Below are 15554 nucleotides of genomic sequence, written 5' to 3'. Positions count from 1 at the left end.
ATCTGTAACGGATCATTTATAGTTGATTATTTTATGGTGATTGATCGTGTGATCCTCAAGTGACTCGATATGAGGATGGTTTTGAGCTATCTCCGCCAAGAGTGATTGGGGAGTCACTGCTATGGGGAATAGTGGTTCAATAACTAGCCGAGTTAGAGACTGGGAGATGAGCGGGAGGATAGCTACCGGTTTTCTAGTCACTTCTTGTCTTCATGTGACCCTTCCTAATTGATCGTATTGCCACGCCTGACATGAAGTGATGGGCACACTGCCGTGGGGTTTGAGGCTTGTGATCTACCAAGGTAGGGACTGGGGGATGTGATGATTGATTTCATGATCTTGTTGGTTGTATATTGGTTTGCTGCTGAGGGGCTATTGTTTTTTCACTTCAACCCCTAGACCGTGGTATATGGTTTTTGATCGTGCTAGCTTCATGTGACTTTGCTGGGATTTCTCTTGGGGTATATCTTTTCCTCCGTCCCGGCTTTGGTTAAGTGGCTTGGATGTCACGGCTGTGAGGAGTGGAATGCTTATTGGATTCCATGTTTTATCTGCACTAGAGACTGGGGGCTTGCGGGGTTGATCATCATCTTTGTTTCAGCTTGGGGGTTGTTGTTTTGTCTATGAGTGTGTTGTTTGTTTAACTTTGTGTTGTTTTCGTACTTCTTTGCCCATATATCCACCTCAAGTTTCTTTCTATTATCTCTGATGGTAGGAGTTACTTAAGGATAAAAAGGATATATGGGCAAAGTTGGGTTATTGTGTTTTCAGTTTCTTGTTTACCTCATTTCTTAGGGGTGTAGTGGTTGTTTTGTGGGTTATATATGCTTTTTATTTGTTGTTTGGGCGTGCCTGGGGTATGCCCCTTGTAAACTTGTAAATTTCATTGTTTTTATTTTATGACTTACTTACCCAAAAAAAAAAAAATCAAAGGGAGTTCAAATTCACACTTTCGGTCTTGAGAATTGAACAGTTAGGTGAGTCAGAAACCTTAAATGCGGTGCTTAAGTTAAACTAATACTGTTAATGTAATGACCCCAAAATGCGTATAAGAAGTCATCTTTATTTACCTATGAGATGATGTGTTTTAATTTAATTATATCTATTGGAATTGAAGCATTATCTGTTGAGTTACGGATTTAAATTTGAAATTATCGACCTTTTTTTTTTTTTTTGGGTAAGTAAATTGAGTACTTGGGTATGTTAATGGGAATTTTTAGAACTATTTGGGAAAATTAATTGGAATTCTAATTTGTCTGATTCGTTAATGCACATTTGGGTGGTTAATTTCATACTGCAAATTGAAGGCCTTAGAGGCTTCAGAAACCGGAACAAAGGACATAATCATGATCAGCATAATTTTTAGAGTCATCTGAAAAGTTTAATTGAAATTTGATTTTGTACGATTCGTAAGGCCACGTTTGGCTCTCCCTATCGTGTTAAATTTGTGTGTGGGGGTATATTTATATAATGGATGCCTTATGAGTTGTGGGACTCATCTGTTAGAACCAAAAAATATCTTGAGAAAAGAGGGAGCCACGTGAGAGAGGGAGAGATAGAGAACTCAAAGAGAATAAGGAAGGAAGAGCTTGAAGATGAAGAGGAAAGTTGGGGAAATTGATGGAATTACGGTAGACTTCAAGAGATTGGCTCTAGGTATGTGGAATCAACTTAACCCCTTAAGATTGATCTATTACTAGTTTAAATTCATGATCTAAAATGAAGAGAAACCACCTAATTGAGTTGGGGTTGAGAAATATGAGTTTAAATGAACTATTTCAATGAATTGAACCTTGATTTCCTTTAATTTGTTGGATGTGGGTTCAATCTTAAGAATGATTTATAGAATAACAAGATTTAAGGTGAGAATCAACCATGGGTAAGATGTATTTGCATGATTTTGAGCATATATTATGGAAGTTTGAATATATGGAAAAAATGAGACAAAGATTGATTTATTTGAGATGAGATTACACTTGGTTGATTTCAGTTTATCATGTTATTAGGCAATTTTACATGTTTTTGAGTAATTAGACTTGAAATCAAGCTTAAAAAATAGTTAGATCAAGTGTTGGAGCAAAAGCCATTTTCGGACTGTTGTTTTTTGCCCAGACCGCACGAGCGGCCATGGGCACCGCACGAGCGGACATGAAGAAAAAAAAGAGGTTTTCATTCTGCTTTTGGGTGCTCGAGCGGCTAGGTTCTTCCGCTGGAGCGGAATTGGGCCGCACGAGCAGCCAAAGTGGGCGCACGAGTGGCCACCCCTGTTTCAGCATGAACTAGGTAACTTTGAATAAGCATATCTTTTGCATCCGAACTCCGTTTTGAGTGATTCGTGAGCCTAAAATCAATCCCCGGAAGTCTAGTTTCCATTGGTGGTGGTCTCACTCCCAAATTCTAAGTACAAAAATAGTTATGCCCAAATTAGTGAGAGTTGCTCACTTTCTGTCTACCGGTTTTGTACCATTTCTTCACTTAAACTATTTTCCTATCGATTCCACCTATCTTCTGAGGCATGGATCGCAACCTATGGAGGGCTAATGAGTTTAGAACCACCAAGGCTATTGATTAAGGAATAAGAAAGAGATTGGTTTATCCTCATAATATGCTATGTGCATTGTGTTTGTAGGTCAAGACGAGGACATCGTTCCACTGCTATCAGAGACCTACCACTGTGAGTAGTAGTACTGTGTAGTACATTGGGTGCGCTATTAATAATTGATATTAACATTTTGTTACTCGTAAGCAGACTACGTAGTTTCTTAATGAATAAATGAAACTTATGTTCTTCCTTGAACCAAGGTGTCTGTATGAATCTGAGATTATTCTGTTGTGTTACATATGGACCCAAGGTTGTTAAGAACCTATGACATGAATGCAAATGTTTAACATCATTATGTGACCTACGTTAGAATGTGAATTGTTCTGTTCTCATTAAGCATACCATAATGACATATGTGCCCTCTGTTAATGGTTATTATTATTATTATTATTCTGTTATACGCAAGACACCTGTATCAATCTGTAACCAAACCACGGGAAACTTATGTGCACTATTGCATAATGGTATTCTTAAGAATCTGAGATTATTTTTGTTTCTGTCTCTGTTCATCCGTTCCGGTTATGCTATGCTATGACATTATATGGATGATTAAGACCTAAGGATATAATTGTTTCCTGGTATGGAACAAAGTGCTGTATGGAACTAAGTGCTGCAATGCGAGTCACCTCTAGAATCTGTACGAGCCACCTCTTGAGTCCATACATATGTGAACCAGGCTTAAAGCCGATGTGAAAGTTATGAAGCCTATGGCCGTTCTGTGAAAGTTATGAGGCTGATAGCTGTTCTGTAACATCTGTGAGGCCTATGGCCAATTTGTGACATCTGGGCCTGTGGCCATTCTGTATGAACTGTTAGTATGAAACAAAGTGCTGCACGGAACTAAGTGCTGCCATGCGAGTCACCTCTAGAATCCGTGCGAGCCACCTCTTGAGTTCATAGCTACGTAAAAGGGCTATATGCCATTCTGATAAGGGCTTAATGCCATTCTAGTAAGGGCTATATGCCATTTTGATAAGGGCTCAACGCCACTCTGTTTAAGGGCTCAATGCCACTCTGTTCAAGGGCTTAAAGCCGGCTGATTAAAAACTGGGCTTATGCCCGTTCTGAAAGCAACCACAGGATAAGATTAACAATAAGTTCTCTGCATTTATATACCTTGTGATTCAAGTTATTTTTTGGATTATCACGTACTATTATTCACTGAGCCTTGCTCACTCTGTTTTATGTATGTTTATGTAGGTGAGCCATCGGGGATTGACACTAGAATTGTATTGGGGTCAACCTGTTTGCCAAGCCGCCTGGGGTATGCCTTCATATTGAGGCCTTAATTTTGATTACTGAGAGTTATGCAATTTTTGGAGTCTTATGTAAGTGTGTGTGAGATCTGCATAATTCTGTGATTGTATATGTAACTATGGGAATGTATTTAAATGCTTAAATTCAATTAAACCATCATGTATGTACAAGCTCAATGGATGTTGTCTTTTATTGATATTGCTTCCGCTTAAGGCCCCGAATGTAATTATATATTATTCTAAATTATGTTTTGAGGCCTATGTACAGGCCGGTCATGGACCAAACTTTTAGGGGCGGGTTTGGGTTGTGACAGGTGGTATCAGAGCATGAGTTAAGATATCACACACGTGTCCATTGAGCTTTAGAGTGTCTAGAATGCATTTAAGTTGCACGTATCTAGTAACGAAAGGATATGATGTGCATTTTGAAAGATGTATGTGAGCTTGTACAATACGTTGAGTATTGAGATTAAGGATGAGAATTCTCATGGACTCTGAGGTAACAAAAGAAGATTCATATGTTTTGTTTCATAGACTGAGATTTGTGACCAAGGAAAATTGGATAATTGTTATGAAGTGAGAATGGGTTATATAAGGCTAACGTTTTGAAAGATGTGGAATATCGGTGTTCTTCGGTTAATCAAATTGATAAGTATAAGCATGTTTGGGGAAACATGATGTGAATAAAGTCTAAATGTAGTTTCGATATGGATTATATATGAAATTAACCATAAGAAATTTCAGGGAAACTGCGGTGTGGTTGATGAATAAAGTGTATGGAATTGTGACAATTGAGAAATGCGATGATCAATAACGAGTATGGGATTTGAGAATTAGAGAATGGCTTGATATAAGAAGCAGAGATGAAGGAACTGCCCCATCTACATTTTTTTGTATACTTGTGTGTGTTATGATTAAAAATGTGAAACTATGTGTTATGGAGTAATTAATGAATGATATGCAATGTGTTAACAATCTGCATCTTATGACCCTAGGAGTAGGGATGAAATGGAATGTTTTCGGTGGAATTTTATAGAAGTTTAGTGATGCAGGAAAATTGGAATTTTGACTAGAATGTTGGTGGTGTTGACTATGTTAATTTGTAGAGATAGAGTGTATGTTGTGTTGATGGCTGCTATATGCGCCTCGTGTGTGAAGATTGACTTTCCATTATGTTTGTTTTTGTTAGAGTGTGTTGATATTTTTGCCTACCCATGTGGGATGTACATGGGTGTTTATGTTTTCATCCAACTTTTGCTACTTAGATATCGGGTGTGTTCATGTTCCTCATCATTTTCATGCGGCACATGAACACACTTTGGTTACCTCCTATTATGTAGGGTTGCTTCAGTTTAGTTTTTGGCTTATTTTCTTTTTTTTTTGTCCAGATAGATAATGGTTTGGTTGTTAGTCTTTCTGGGTAATTCTGGATTGGCTTAGTCTTTTTGTTTTTCTTTTGGTTCTTGTATAGTGCTTTGGTTAGGGCCTGGGGTATGCCCCTTGTCGTGGTGTAAGTTTTTTGTCTTTTATTTTATGACTTATCCACCAAAAAAAAAAAAATCCGAAATCTTGAATCATAGAGGTAAAAATGACTTGGTATGATATTATGTATTAAGCCAATTTCTATTTAGTGTCTTGAGGTAAAGGTAGTAAGAATGGGGTGTTGCTTATGTTGCCCTACCACAAGTAAGAATATGAATGGGTATTGTTAACGTAGTGAGATGATATGTTGCTGAGTTATTGAAGTGAATCATTGGTGAAAAGAAGGTTATGTTGTGAATCTTTCTATGGGATGATAAGTGAGGTTTTGTTCCTCCTTTTAGATTGAATATATATTCTTATGAATGAATGTGAATAAAAGGAAAATTGTGTTTCTATTGTGGACTGTCATTTGTCTGAAAAACTTAACGTTGTTTTGATATGTTTTGTTCTGAACCTAACATATTGATATCATAAACTTACCGTTGCTGATGAAGGAGGAAATATGTGTATGGGAATTAATTTAAGGCTTGTTCCTTTATTGTGATCTGGAAATGAGTGCTCATTGGAAAGAAACTTATGTGATTATATAGAGACGTCATACGATCAATTACATTCAGTACTTCCGACATAGATGAATAATATGTGATCTTGCATGAGTTGACTATAGACCTAAGTGAGTAATGTCCTTGCAAAGATACTTTCGTATAAATGATTTTGAAACTGGCTATGCTGTACGATGTTTAATGAAATCTATATTTTGGTTACGAACTGTTCTACATGATAAGTATTTTCAGAAATGATAAAATATGTTATGAACCTCCGACATGTTTATGATATGATGAGTTTTCCTAGTAATTTCCCCAAAATGACTAGATATGCTACGAAACCCCTATTGTTCAGGATATGACAAGTTTTCTGGAAAAGATACGTTGCTATACATGAATGAGTTTTCCCTTTAATAAATTATTGTGGCATGCTTGATGAATGCCTTATGATGAACTTGAAATCATTCTGCCTTCTCTGCTATAAGTTGGACCGGATGTTGTTCTGTTAAAGTTTAAGTATGTTTAATGCTTTTGGGAATTATCCCATCATCTGATAATCTTTGAAAGGTCTGATCAGTTTCTGAATAATGTTTCTGCACGACGTATTGTGTGTAATTATGAAGGGTTTGATGAACTTTATGTATTATATATTTTTGGAAATGTTTTTGTCCATGATAAGAACGTTTCACTAGATATGGAACAAGAATATAATAGCTTTATAGTAAATGTCTTATGTGCTTTATGTCATGATGTTGACTTCAAGATCTTCCAAGCAAACATGGATTTTAAATGATTATATCTTACTGTATAATTTGGGAATTGTGACCACTAAGGTTTGATCCGTATTTGATTTTACTAATAACTTACTCTGAACATGTAATTCCTTGTTATGGGATTTGAGTTGCTATTTGGAGTCTGTTAGAAATCTGATCTGAACTGATAAGTCTAATTCTGATTACTTAAGCATTATTATCGATTGGGTTACCGATTAGCCAGTAATGGCAATTAGTTGTGCTCCTTGGAACAAACTTCATTGAAATTGATTGTGTAGGAATTATGAACTGTTCAATGATTGAGGAATATTGAACCTCCAGGACGAGACTGAACTATGATAGGAAACCGAAATTTGTGAACGTTCGCGTGTTAAGGTAAATCAAGTTTGGAGGACCAAACTTCTTAAGGTGGGGAGAATGTAATGACCCCAAAATGTGTATAAGAAGTCATCTTTATTTACCTATGAGATGATGTGTTTTAATTTAATTATATCTATTGGAATTGTAGCATTATTTGTTGAGTTACGGATTTAAAATTGAAATTACCGACCTTTATGGGTTCAAAAATTAAAATTGGGTACTTGGGTATGTTAATGGGAATTTTTAGAACTATTTGGGAAAATTAATTAGAATTCTAATTTGTCTGATTCGTTAATGCACGTTTGGGTGGTTAATTTCATACTGCAAATTGAAGGCCTTAGAGGCTTCAGAAACCGGAACAAAGGACATATTCATGATCAGCGTAATTTTTAGAGTCATCTGAAAAGTTTAATTAAAATTTGATTTTGTGCGATTCGCAAGGCCACGTTTGGCTCTCCCTATTGTGTTAAATTTGTGTGTGTGGGTATATTTATATAATGGATGCCTTATGAGTTGAGGGACTCATCTGTTAGAACCAAAAAATATCTTGAGAAAAGAGGGAGCCACGTGAGAGAAGGAAGAGCTTGAGGATGAAGAGGAAAGATGGGAAAATTGATGGAATTACGGTAGACTTCAAGAGATTGGCTCTAGGTATGTGGAATCAACTTAACCCCTTAAGATTGATCTATTACTAGTTTAAATTCATGATCTAAAATGAAGAGAAACCACCTAATTGAGTTGGGGTTGAGAAATATGAGTTTAAATGAACTATTTCCATGAATTGAACCTTGATTTCCTTTAATTTGTTGGATGTGGGTTCAATCTTAAAAATGATTTATAGAATAACAAGATTTAAGGTGAGAATCAACCATGGGTAAGATGTATTTGCATGATTTTGAGCATATATTATGGAAGTTTGAATATATGGAAAAAATGAGACAAAGATTGATTTATTTGAGATGAGATTACACTTGGTTGATTTCAGTTTATCATGTTATTAGGCAATTTTACATGTTTTTGAGTAATTAAGTGTTGGAGCAAAAGCCATTTTCGGACTGTTGTTTTTTGCCCAGACTGCACGAGCGGCCATGGGCACCGCACGAGCGGACATGAAGAAAAGAAAGAGGTTTTCATTCTGCTTTTGGGCGCTCGAGCGGCCGGGTTCTTCCGCTGGAGCGGAATTGGGCCGCACGAGCAGCCAAAGTGGGCGCACGAGCGGCCACCCCTGTTTTAGCATGAACTGGTAACTTTGAATAAGCATATCTTTTGCATCTGGACTCCGTTTTGAGTGATTCTTGAGCCTAAAATCAAGCCCCGGAAGTCTAGTTTCCATTGGTGGTGGTCTTACTCGCAAATTCTAAGTAAAAAAATAGTTATGCCCAAATTAGTGAGAGTTGCTCACTTTCTGTCTACCGATTTTGTACCATTTCTTCACTTAAACTATTTTCCTATCGATTCCTCCTATCTTTTGAGGCATGGATTATAACCTATGGAGGGCTAATGAGTTTAGAACCACCATGGCTATTGAATAAGGAATAAGAAAGAGATTGGTTTTATCCTCATAATCTGTTATGTGCATTGTGTTTGTAGGTCAAGACGAGGACATCGTTCCACCGCTATCAGAGACCTACCACTATGAGTAGTAGTACTGTGTAGTACATTGGGTGTTCTATTAATAATTGATATTAACATTTTGTTACTCGTAAGAAAACTACGTCGTTTCTTAATGAATAAATGAAACTTATGTTCTTCCTTGAGCCAAGGTGTCTGTATGAATCTGAGATTATTCTGTTGTGTTACATATGGACCCAAGGTCGTTAAGAACCTATGACATGAATGCAAATGTTTAACATCATTATGTGACCCACGTTAGAATGTGAATTGTTCTGTTCTCATTAAGCGTACCGTAATGACATATGTGCCCTCTGTTAATGGTTATTATTATTATTATTCTGTTATACGCAAGACACCTGTATCAATCTGTAACCAAACCACGGGAAACTTATGTGCACTATTGCATAATGGTATTCTTAAGAATCTGAGATTATTTTTGTTTCTGTCTCTGTTCATCCGTTCCGGTTATGCTATGCTATGACATTATATGGATGATTAAGACCTAAGGATATAATTGTTTCCTGGTATGGAACAAAGTGCTGTATGGAACTAAGTGCTGCAATGCGAGTCACCTCTAGAATCTGTACGAGCCACCTCTTGAGTCCATACATATGTGAACCAGGCTTAAAGCCGATGTGAAAGTTATGAAGCCTATGGCCGTTCTGTGAAAGTTATGAGGCTGATAGCCATTCTGTAACATCTGTGAGGCCTATGGCCAATTTGTGACATCTGGGCCTGTGGCCATTCTGTATGAACTGTTAGTATGAAACAAAGTGCTGCACGGAACTAAGTGCTGCCATGCGAGTCACCTCTAGAATCCGTGCGAGCCACCTCTAGAGTTCATACATACATGAAAGGCCTATATGCCATCTGATAAGGGCTTAATGCCATTCTGATAAGGGCTATATGCCATTCTGCTAAGGGCTCAATGCCATTCTGTTTAAGGGCTCAATGCCACTCTGTTCAAGGGCTTAAAGTCGTCTGATTAAAAACTGGGCCTATGCTCGTTCTAAAAGAAACCACAGGATAAGATAAACAATAAGTTCTCTGCATTTATATACCTTGTGATTCAAGTTATTTATTGGATTATCACATACTATTATTCACTGAGCCTTGCTCACTTTGTTTTATGTATGTTTATGTAGGTGAGCCATCAGGGATTGACACTAGAATTGTATTGGGGTCAACCTGTTTGCCAAGCCGCCTGGGGTACGCCTCCGTATTGAGGCCTTAATTTTGATTACTAAGAGTTATGCAATTTTTGGAGTCTTATATAAGTGTGTGTGAGATCTGCATAATTCTGTGATTGTATATGTAACTATGGGAATGTATTTAAATGCTTAAATTCAATTAAACCATCATGTATGCACAAGTTCATTGGATGTTGTCTTTTATTGATATTGCTTCCGCTTAAGGCCCCGTATGTAATTATATATTACTCTAAATTCTGTTTTGAGGCCTATGTATAGGCCGGTCATGGACCAAACTTTTAGGGGCGGGTTTGGCACGTGACAATTAAGCTAGAATTACTCAGAAAATTCTTTTTCTTAGAGGCAAAGCAAGGTTAGTTTGAGTTCTACTTTCCCACTTAAGGTTATGAAAACAATTAGTTGTCTGAGCTAATTAGTTTCTAGAACAAAAGAGAGAACGAAGGAGAAGGGCGGAGAAAGTAACAGAGAAACTTTCTTGCTGAGAGCTAGAAGAGAAAGTCAGAGAAAAGAAAGAGAAACAGGAAGATAATAAAAGGGAATTCAAATTCAACCTTTTGGGCTTGCACTTAGGTGATTTAGAAAACCTTAAATGAGGTGCTTAAGTTAAACCAATATCGTTAAGCTACAATTACTCAAAAAATTCTATTTCTTAGAGGCTATGCAAGATTATTTTGAGTCAGACATGGCGACCTAAGTTTATGACTACGCTAATTAGTTTCTAGAATAAAAGAGAGAAGGAATGAGAAAGGACGTAGAAAGTTACAGAGAAGCTTTCTTAGAGGCTAAGCAAGATTAGTTTGAGTTAAACTTGGCCACTTAAGCGTATGAAACAATTAGTTACCAAACCTAATTAGTTCGTAGAACAAAAGAAAGAAGGTAGGAGAAGGACGGAGAAAGTTGCAGAGAAATTTCTTCTTGAAGCTGTCTTAATCCGTGTAGAATACCAAGGCCTTCCTGCTATATGCCAACACTGTCAGATTTTTGGGCATGAGACTGCTAAGTGTGTTTCAACCCAGGTTGCCCACTTGATCTCTTTACAAAAAAACACTGAGGAGCAAACTACGGAGTTGGTAGATGAGTGGACAACTGTTACAGCTAAAGGTAAAAGAAAGGTGGGAGAACCAGAACCAGCTCTCAGCCCCGTCTTGGAGGAGGAAACAGATCCTATCAACATGATGGAGGAGTTGGCCCCTAACCCAGTGGTAGAGGAGGCTCCCCAACCTTTCCAAGCAGTGGTGGATCTCTCAGATAGTTCGGAGGAGACTAATGCAGAGATGGACCCGGCTAAAGAAATGGACAAGTTTACAGAAAAAGTTCTGGAAATCACGAAGCTGGTTATTCCTCAGACAGCTGAGCACATGGAGTCAGTGATCGCTGAAGTCAAGTTGGCAAGGGAAATAAAAAAAGCTTCTACTCACCAAGTAGCTAATCAGATGAGTGGTAAGTCCTCTGGCAAAGGTACCAGCAGCCAGAGGAGGAAGAAAAGGTAACCCAGGTTGTAGTTGGTTGTGGTTTGGCTTTTTGTCGAGTCTCTTTTTTTTTGTATCCCAATGACTGTTAAAATTGCCTTTTGGAATGTTAGAGGGTTGAATGACCCTTCTAAACATAAGGAAATTAAAAATTTGGTTCTCAATGAAAATATCAATGTCATGGGTGTTTTGGAGACTAAGATCAAACAAGTTAATGAAAATAAAATTTGTTCCAAGTGTTTTGGTGATTGGTCTTTTTTGTCTAACTCCCAACCAACTGTAACTGGTAGGGTGTGGGTGTGTTGGAATAATGTTATTTGTAATGTCCAATTGATTTCTATGTCTAACCAACATATTTTTTGCAAGATAACGGAGTTGGCTACAAATGATGATTTTTTTGCAACTTTTGTTTATGCTGAAAATAAACACAATTTAAGACTTCCTCTTTTTGAGAGTTTGGCTCAGATCTCCCGGTCTAAATCCAAATCCCCCAGTATTTTTTTGGGTGATTTCAATGCTATTAGAATTCGTCAGGAAAAAGTGGGGGGGTCTTCAAACTGGTCTTCTGAGCATGAGGCGTTTAATACCTGCATAAATGAGTCTAAATTGGCTGATCTTTCCTATGGGGGATGCCAGTTCACTTGGTCTAACAAAAGGTGTGGTGGTGAATATATAGCCACGAAAATTGATAGGGTGTTTAATCAATGAGGCTTGGTTAGACAAATTTCCAGAGTCTACTGCATTTTTCCTCCCTTCAGGGGTCTCTGATCACTCCCCTGCTGTGGTCAACACCTCTATTGCTAAGACCTCTTTCAAAAAGCCCTTTAAGTTCTTTGATTGTTGGTCTAAACATCCGGAGTTTATCTCTACTGTGTCCTCCTCTTGGAATCAATATATTAGAGGTGTCCCTATGTTTCGGGTGTATCAAAAACTGAGGCAACTCAAGGTCAAACTCAAACTCTTAAACAAAAAGGACTTTAGCGATATATCGCTCCGTGTTCAAGCATCTAAGACCAATTTGGACCTTCTCCAATTTAAATTAGATAAGGACCCATTGAATTGTGTGCTTCAAGGTCAGGAGAGGGAGGAGCATAAGAAGTATTTAGATCTTAGACAGGTGGAAGAGAGTCTTGCCCTTCAGAAATCTAGAATCCAATGGCTCGGGCTTGGGGATAAGAATAGTAGCTTCTTTTTTAGAACTGTCAAAAGTAATATAAATAGGGGGAAGATTCTGAGTGTTGATATGGGTAATGGCCTTAGATCCACTGAAAGTGGTGACATTCACAGTGCTTTCATTCAGTACTTCACTAATCTTTTTGGTTCCCCTTTTGAGGATGAGTATCATGGCTTTGAGAGAATCAGATCTCTGGTGCATTCCAAGGTCTCTGATGACCAATCTGCTATGCTGAGTAGGCCTGTTACTGATGGTGAAATTAAGGAGGTCTTTTGGTCCCTCAAGGCCAATAAGGCCCTTGGCCCTGATGGCTACTCAGCGGGCTTCTTTAAGAGCTCTTGGGATATTGTGGGTAAGGAGGTGACTACTGCTATCGGGTCTTTCTTTGAGTCTGGCAAGCTTCTCACGGAAGTCAATAGCACTATCATTGCCCTTATCCCCAAGATTCCCAATCCCATGAAGGTGGGTGATTACAGACCCATTTCTTGTTGTAACACTATTTATAAATGTATTGCCAAAATCATAGCGAATAGAGTTAAGCTTGTGTTGCCGAGTTTGATTGATCCTGTTCAATCTGCTTTTGTTCCTGGTAGAAGGATCTCGGATAATATATTTCTGTCCCAAGAGATCATGAGAGGTTACCATAGAGACTCCAAGGTCCCTAGGTGTGCTATGAAAGTGGACATCATGAAAGCCTATGACAATGTTAGATGGGAGTTTATCCTTGATATCCTCAAAGCTATGGACTTCCCTCTAAATATGATTAATTGGATCAAGGCGTGTATGACCAGTCCCTCTTTCTCTATTTGCATTAATGGTAGTCTTCATGGGTACTTCAAAGGTGCCAGAGGGCTTAGACAGGGAGACCCTATGTCTCCTTACCTGTTTGTGCTAGCTATGGAAATTCTTGCTAGAATCCTTGCTGAAAAAGCCAAGAGTCCTATGTTTAAGTTCCATTGGAGGTGCGATAAGACCAAAATTGTGAACCTTTGTTTTGCTGATGATCTGATGATTTTCAGTAAAGGTGATCCTGGGACTGTGAACCTTATTATGCAAGGATTGGATGAATTCAGAAGGCTATCAGGCCTTACTCCGAGTCCTAACAAGAGTAATATTTTCTTCTCTGGTTGTAACAGGCACCTCAGAGAGGAGATTCTTCATATTGCTAAGTTCAATGAGGGGACTCTCCCGGTTAAATACTTGGGAGTTCCTTTGATTACCACTAAGCTCAAGGCTTTTGATTGCCAAATTCTGATCGATAGGATAACGAAGCGTATTAGGAGTTGGACTAATAAACTTCTATCCTATGCGGGTAGAGCTCAACTCATTCAAACCATCCTCTTTTCGATGCAAGTGTATTGGTCCTCTATGTTCATCCTTCCTAGAAAGGTTATTAGAGATATTGAGAGCCTGCTTAGAGCCTTTCTTTGGTCTGGGTCTGATTTGAAGAAGCATAGTGCTAAGATTGCTTGGAGCTCCATATGTAAACCCAAGAATGAGGGGGGTTTGGGTTTCAAAGACATGGGTATTTGGAATAAGGCTGCTATAGCTAAACATGTTTGGTTCCTCTTCTCTGGTGGAGAGGGATCTATGTGGTGCCAATGGGTCAAGTCCTACTTACTCAAAGGTAGGAGTTTCTGGTATGTTAAAGTCCCTAGTGACCCCTCATGGGTCTGGAGGAAAATCCTGAAGCTTAGACATCTCCTTCTCCCCCTTATTAAACTTAAAATTGGTAATGGGGAGCAAGCTTTTCTATGGTTTGATAACTGGCATCCCCTTGGACCATTGTGGAGCAGGTTTGGGCCCAGAATTGCCTATGATTCAGGCCTTGACTGCAACTCTAAAGTTAGCTCCATCATCTCTAGTGGTGCTTGGAAGTGGCCTTTCCCTAATTCTTGGGAGATCCGAGAGTGGATTGCATCTACTCCCACCACTTTTAAACCCTCTGTGAACACTCAGGATTGTCCTTGGTGGAGTCTTACTGGAGATGGTCTTTTCACTATTCAGTCTACTTGGGACTGCTGGAGGGATAAGGGTCCTAAAGTCTCTTGGAGTAAATTGCTATGGGGGCATCCCTATATTCCTAGGGTTAGCTTTATTGTTTGGTTGGCTATTCATGAGAGATTGAACATTAGGGATAGATTGCAGGTCTTTGGGCTTGTTACTCACCCTAGTTGTCCCCTCTGCAATGATCCTACGGAGAGTCATTCACATCTTTTCTATAGCTATCCAGGGTAAATGTAATGTGAGTTGGCCTAACCTCAACTGGGCTGACAATGTTGAGCTGGCTGTGACTTCTACTAAAGGTAGATCTCTGAAGTCTGCTATTACTAAGTTGTCCTTTATGTGTACGGTGTATCACATCTGGAGGGAGAGGAATAGTAGAGTTTTTAGTCAAACTAGTATTCCTGCTGAGATTGTCACCAAACAAATTATCCAAATGGTGAGGGGTAGGATTATTTCTTTGAGTAATGTGATGTTGTCTACAGGTGATAGCTGGTATTTGTCACAATGGAATCTGCCAACAACAATCATGAGTTTGCCTATTGCTGGAAGAGGCACGAGGGATGTGAGTTCACCTATATTTTGAGGGTTGAGTGAAAGTAGCATATAGTGAGTGTTTCTTAAATGGTTATTATTTTGCAGGTACAGTTGACAATCAGATTCTTTATGCTGTTTAATCTAAGGAATGGACAGGTCAAGACTCACTGTGGGTTGAGTGAAGCGAGCCAGTACATTATACACTCTAAATGTGGGTTGAGAGATGTGAGTAGTACCAAAGCTGGCTTTCTAATGAGTTTGTATATATGCTGTATATTTTCTATTTTGCAGGACAGGGATGCTCTTTCAACTCAGCTACTATTCCAGATGGAGGTTGAGTGATGTGAGACACTATATGGAGAGGAGAGACATATTTTATTGTGGGCCGAGTGTAGTGAGAATTTATATAATTTATGTTTTTTTTCTGCTCCTATTTGATCACAAAAACAGTTTCAACTTCTATATGTGGCTGTCTTTTGTTCATGATTACAGTTCCATGTACAGGGGGAGTTTATGTGACATCAAGC

The 15554-nt window shown here is 38.5% G+C and overlaps 1 protein-coding gene across 1 annotated transcript in view; it reads left to right on the top strand.

Annotated features, from left to right (window-relative positions):
• The first annotated feature begins 7608 nt into the window (after positions 1–7608).
• The window catches only part of LOC145819032 (uncharacterized), an 8105-nt gene continuing 159 nt past the window's right edge, over positions 7609–15554 (top strand). The window contains exons 1-8 of the mRNA XM_082913013.1: positions 7609–7669; positions 10783–11329; positions 11426–11522; positions 11989–14634; positions 14720–15055; positions 15133–15218; positions 15319–15407; positions 15520–15554. The exon at positions 15520–15554 is cut by the window's right edge and continues 159 nt beyond it. Of these exons, the coding sequence (XP_082769139.1) occupies positions 7609–7669; positions 10783–11329; positions 11426–11522; positions 11989–14634; positions 14720–15055; positions 15133–15218; positions 15319–15407; positions 15520–15554 (3897 nt within the window). The remainder of the gene's footprint in view (positions 7670–10782; positions 11330–11425; positions 11523–11988; positions 14635–14719; positions 15056–15132; positions 15219–15318; positions 15408–15519) is intronic.

Source organism: Camellia sinensis, chromosome 2, assembly GCF_055761805.1.
Source record: "Camellia sinensis isolate YWXY chromosome 2, ASM5576180v1, whole genome shotgun sequence".
Lineage (NCBI taxonomy): Eukaryota > Viridiplantae > Streptophyta > Magnoliopsida > Ericales > Theaceae > Camellia > Camellia sinensis.
This window is presented reverse-complemented; position numbering and strand designations above follow the sequence as displayed.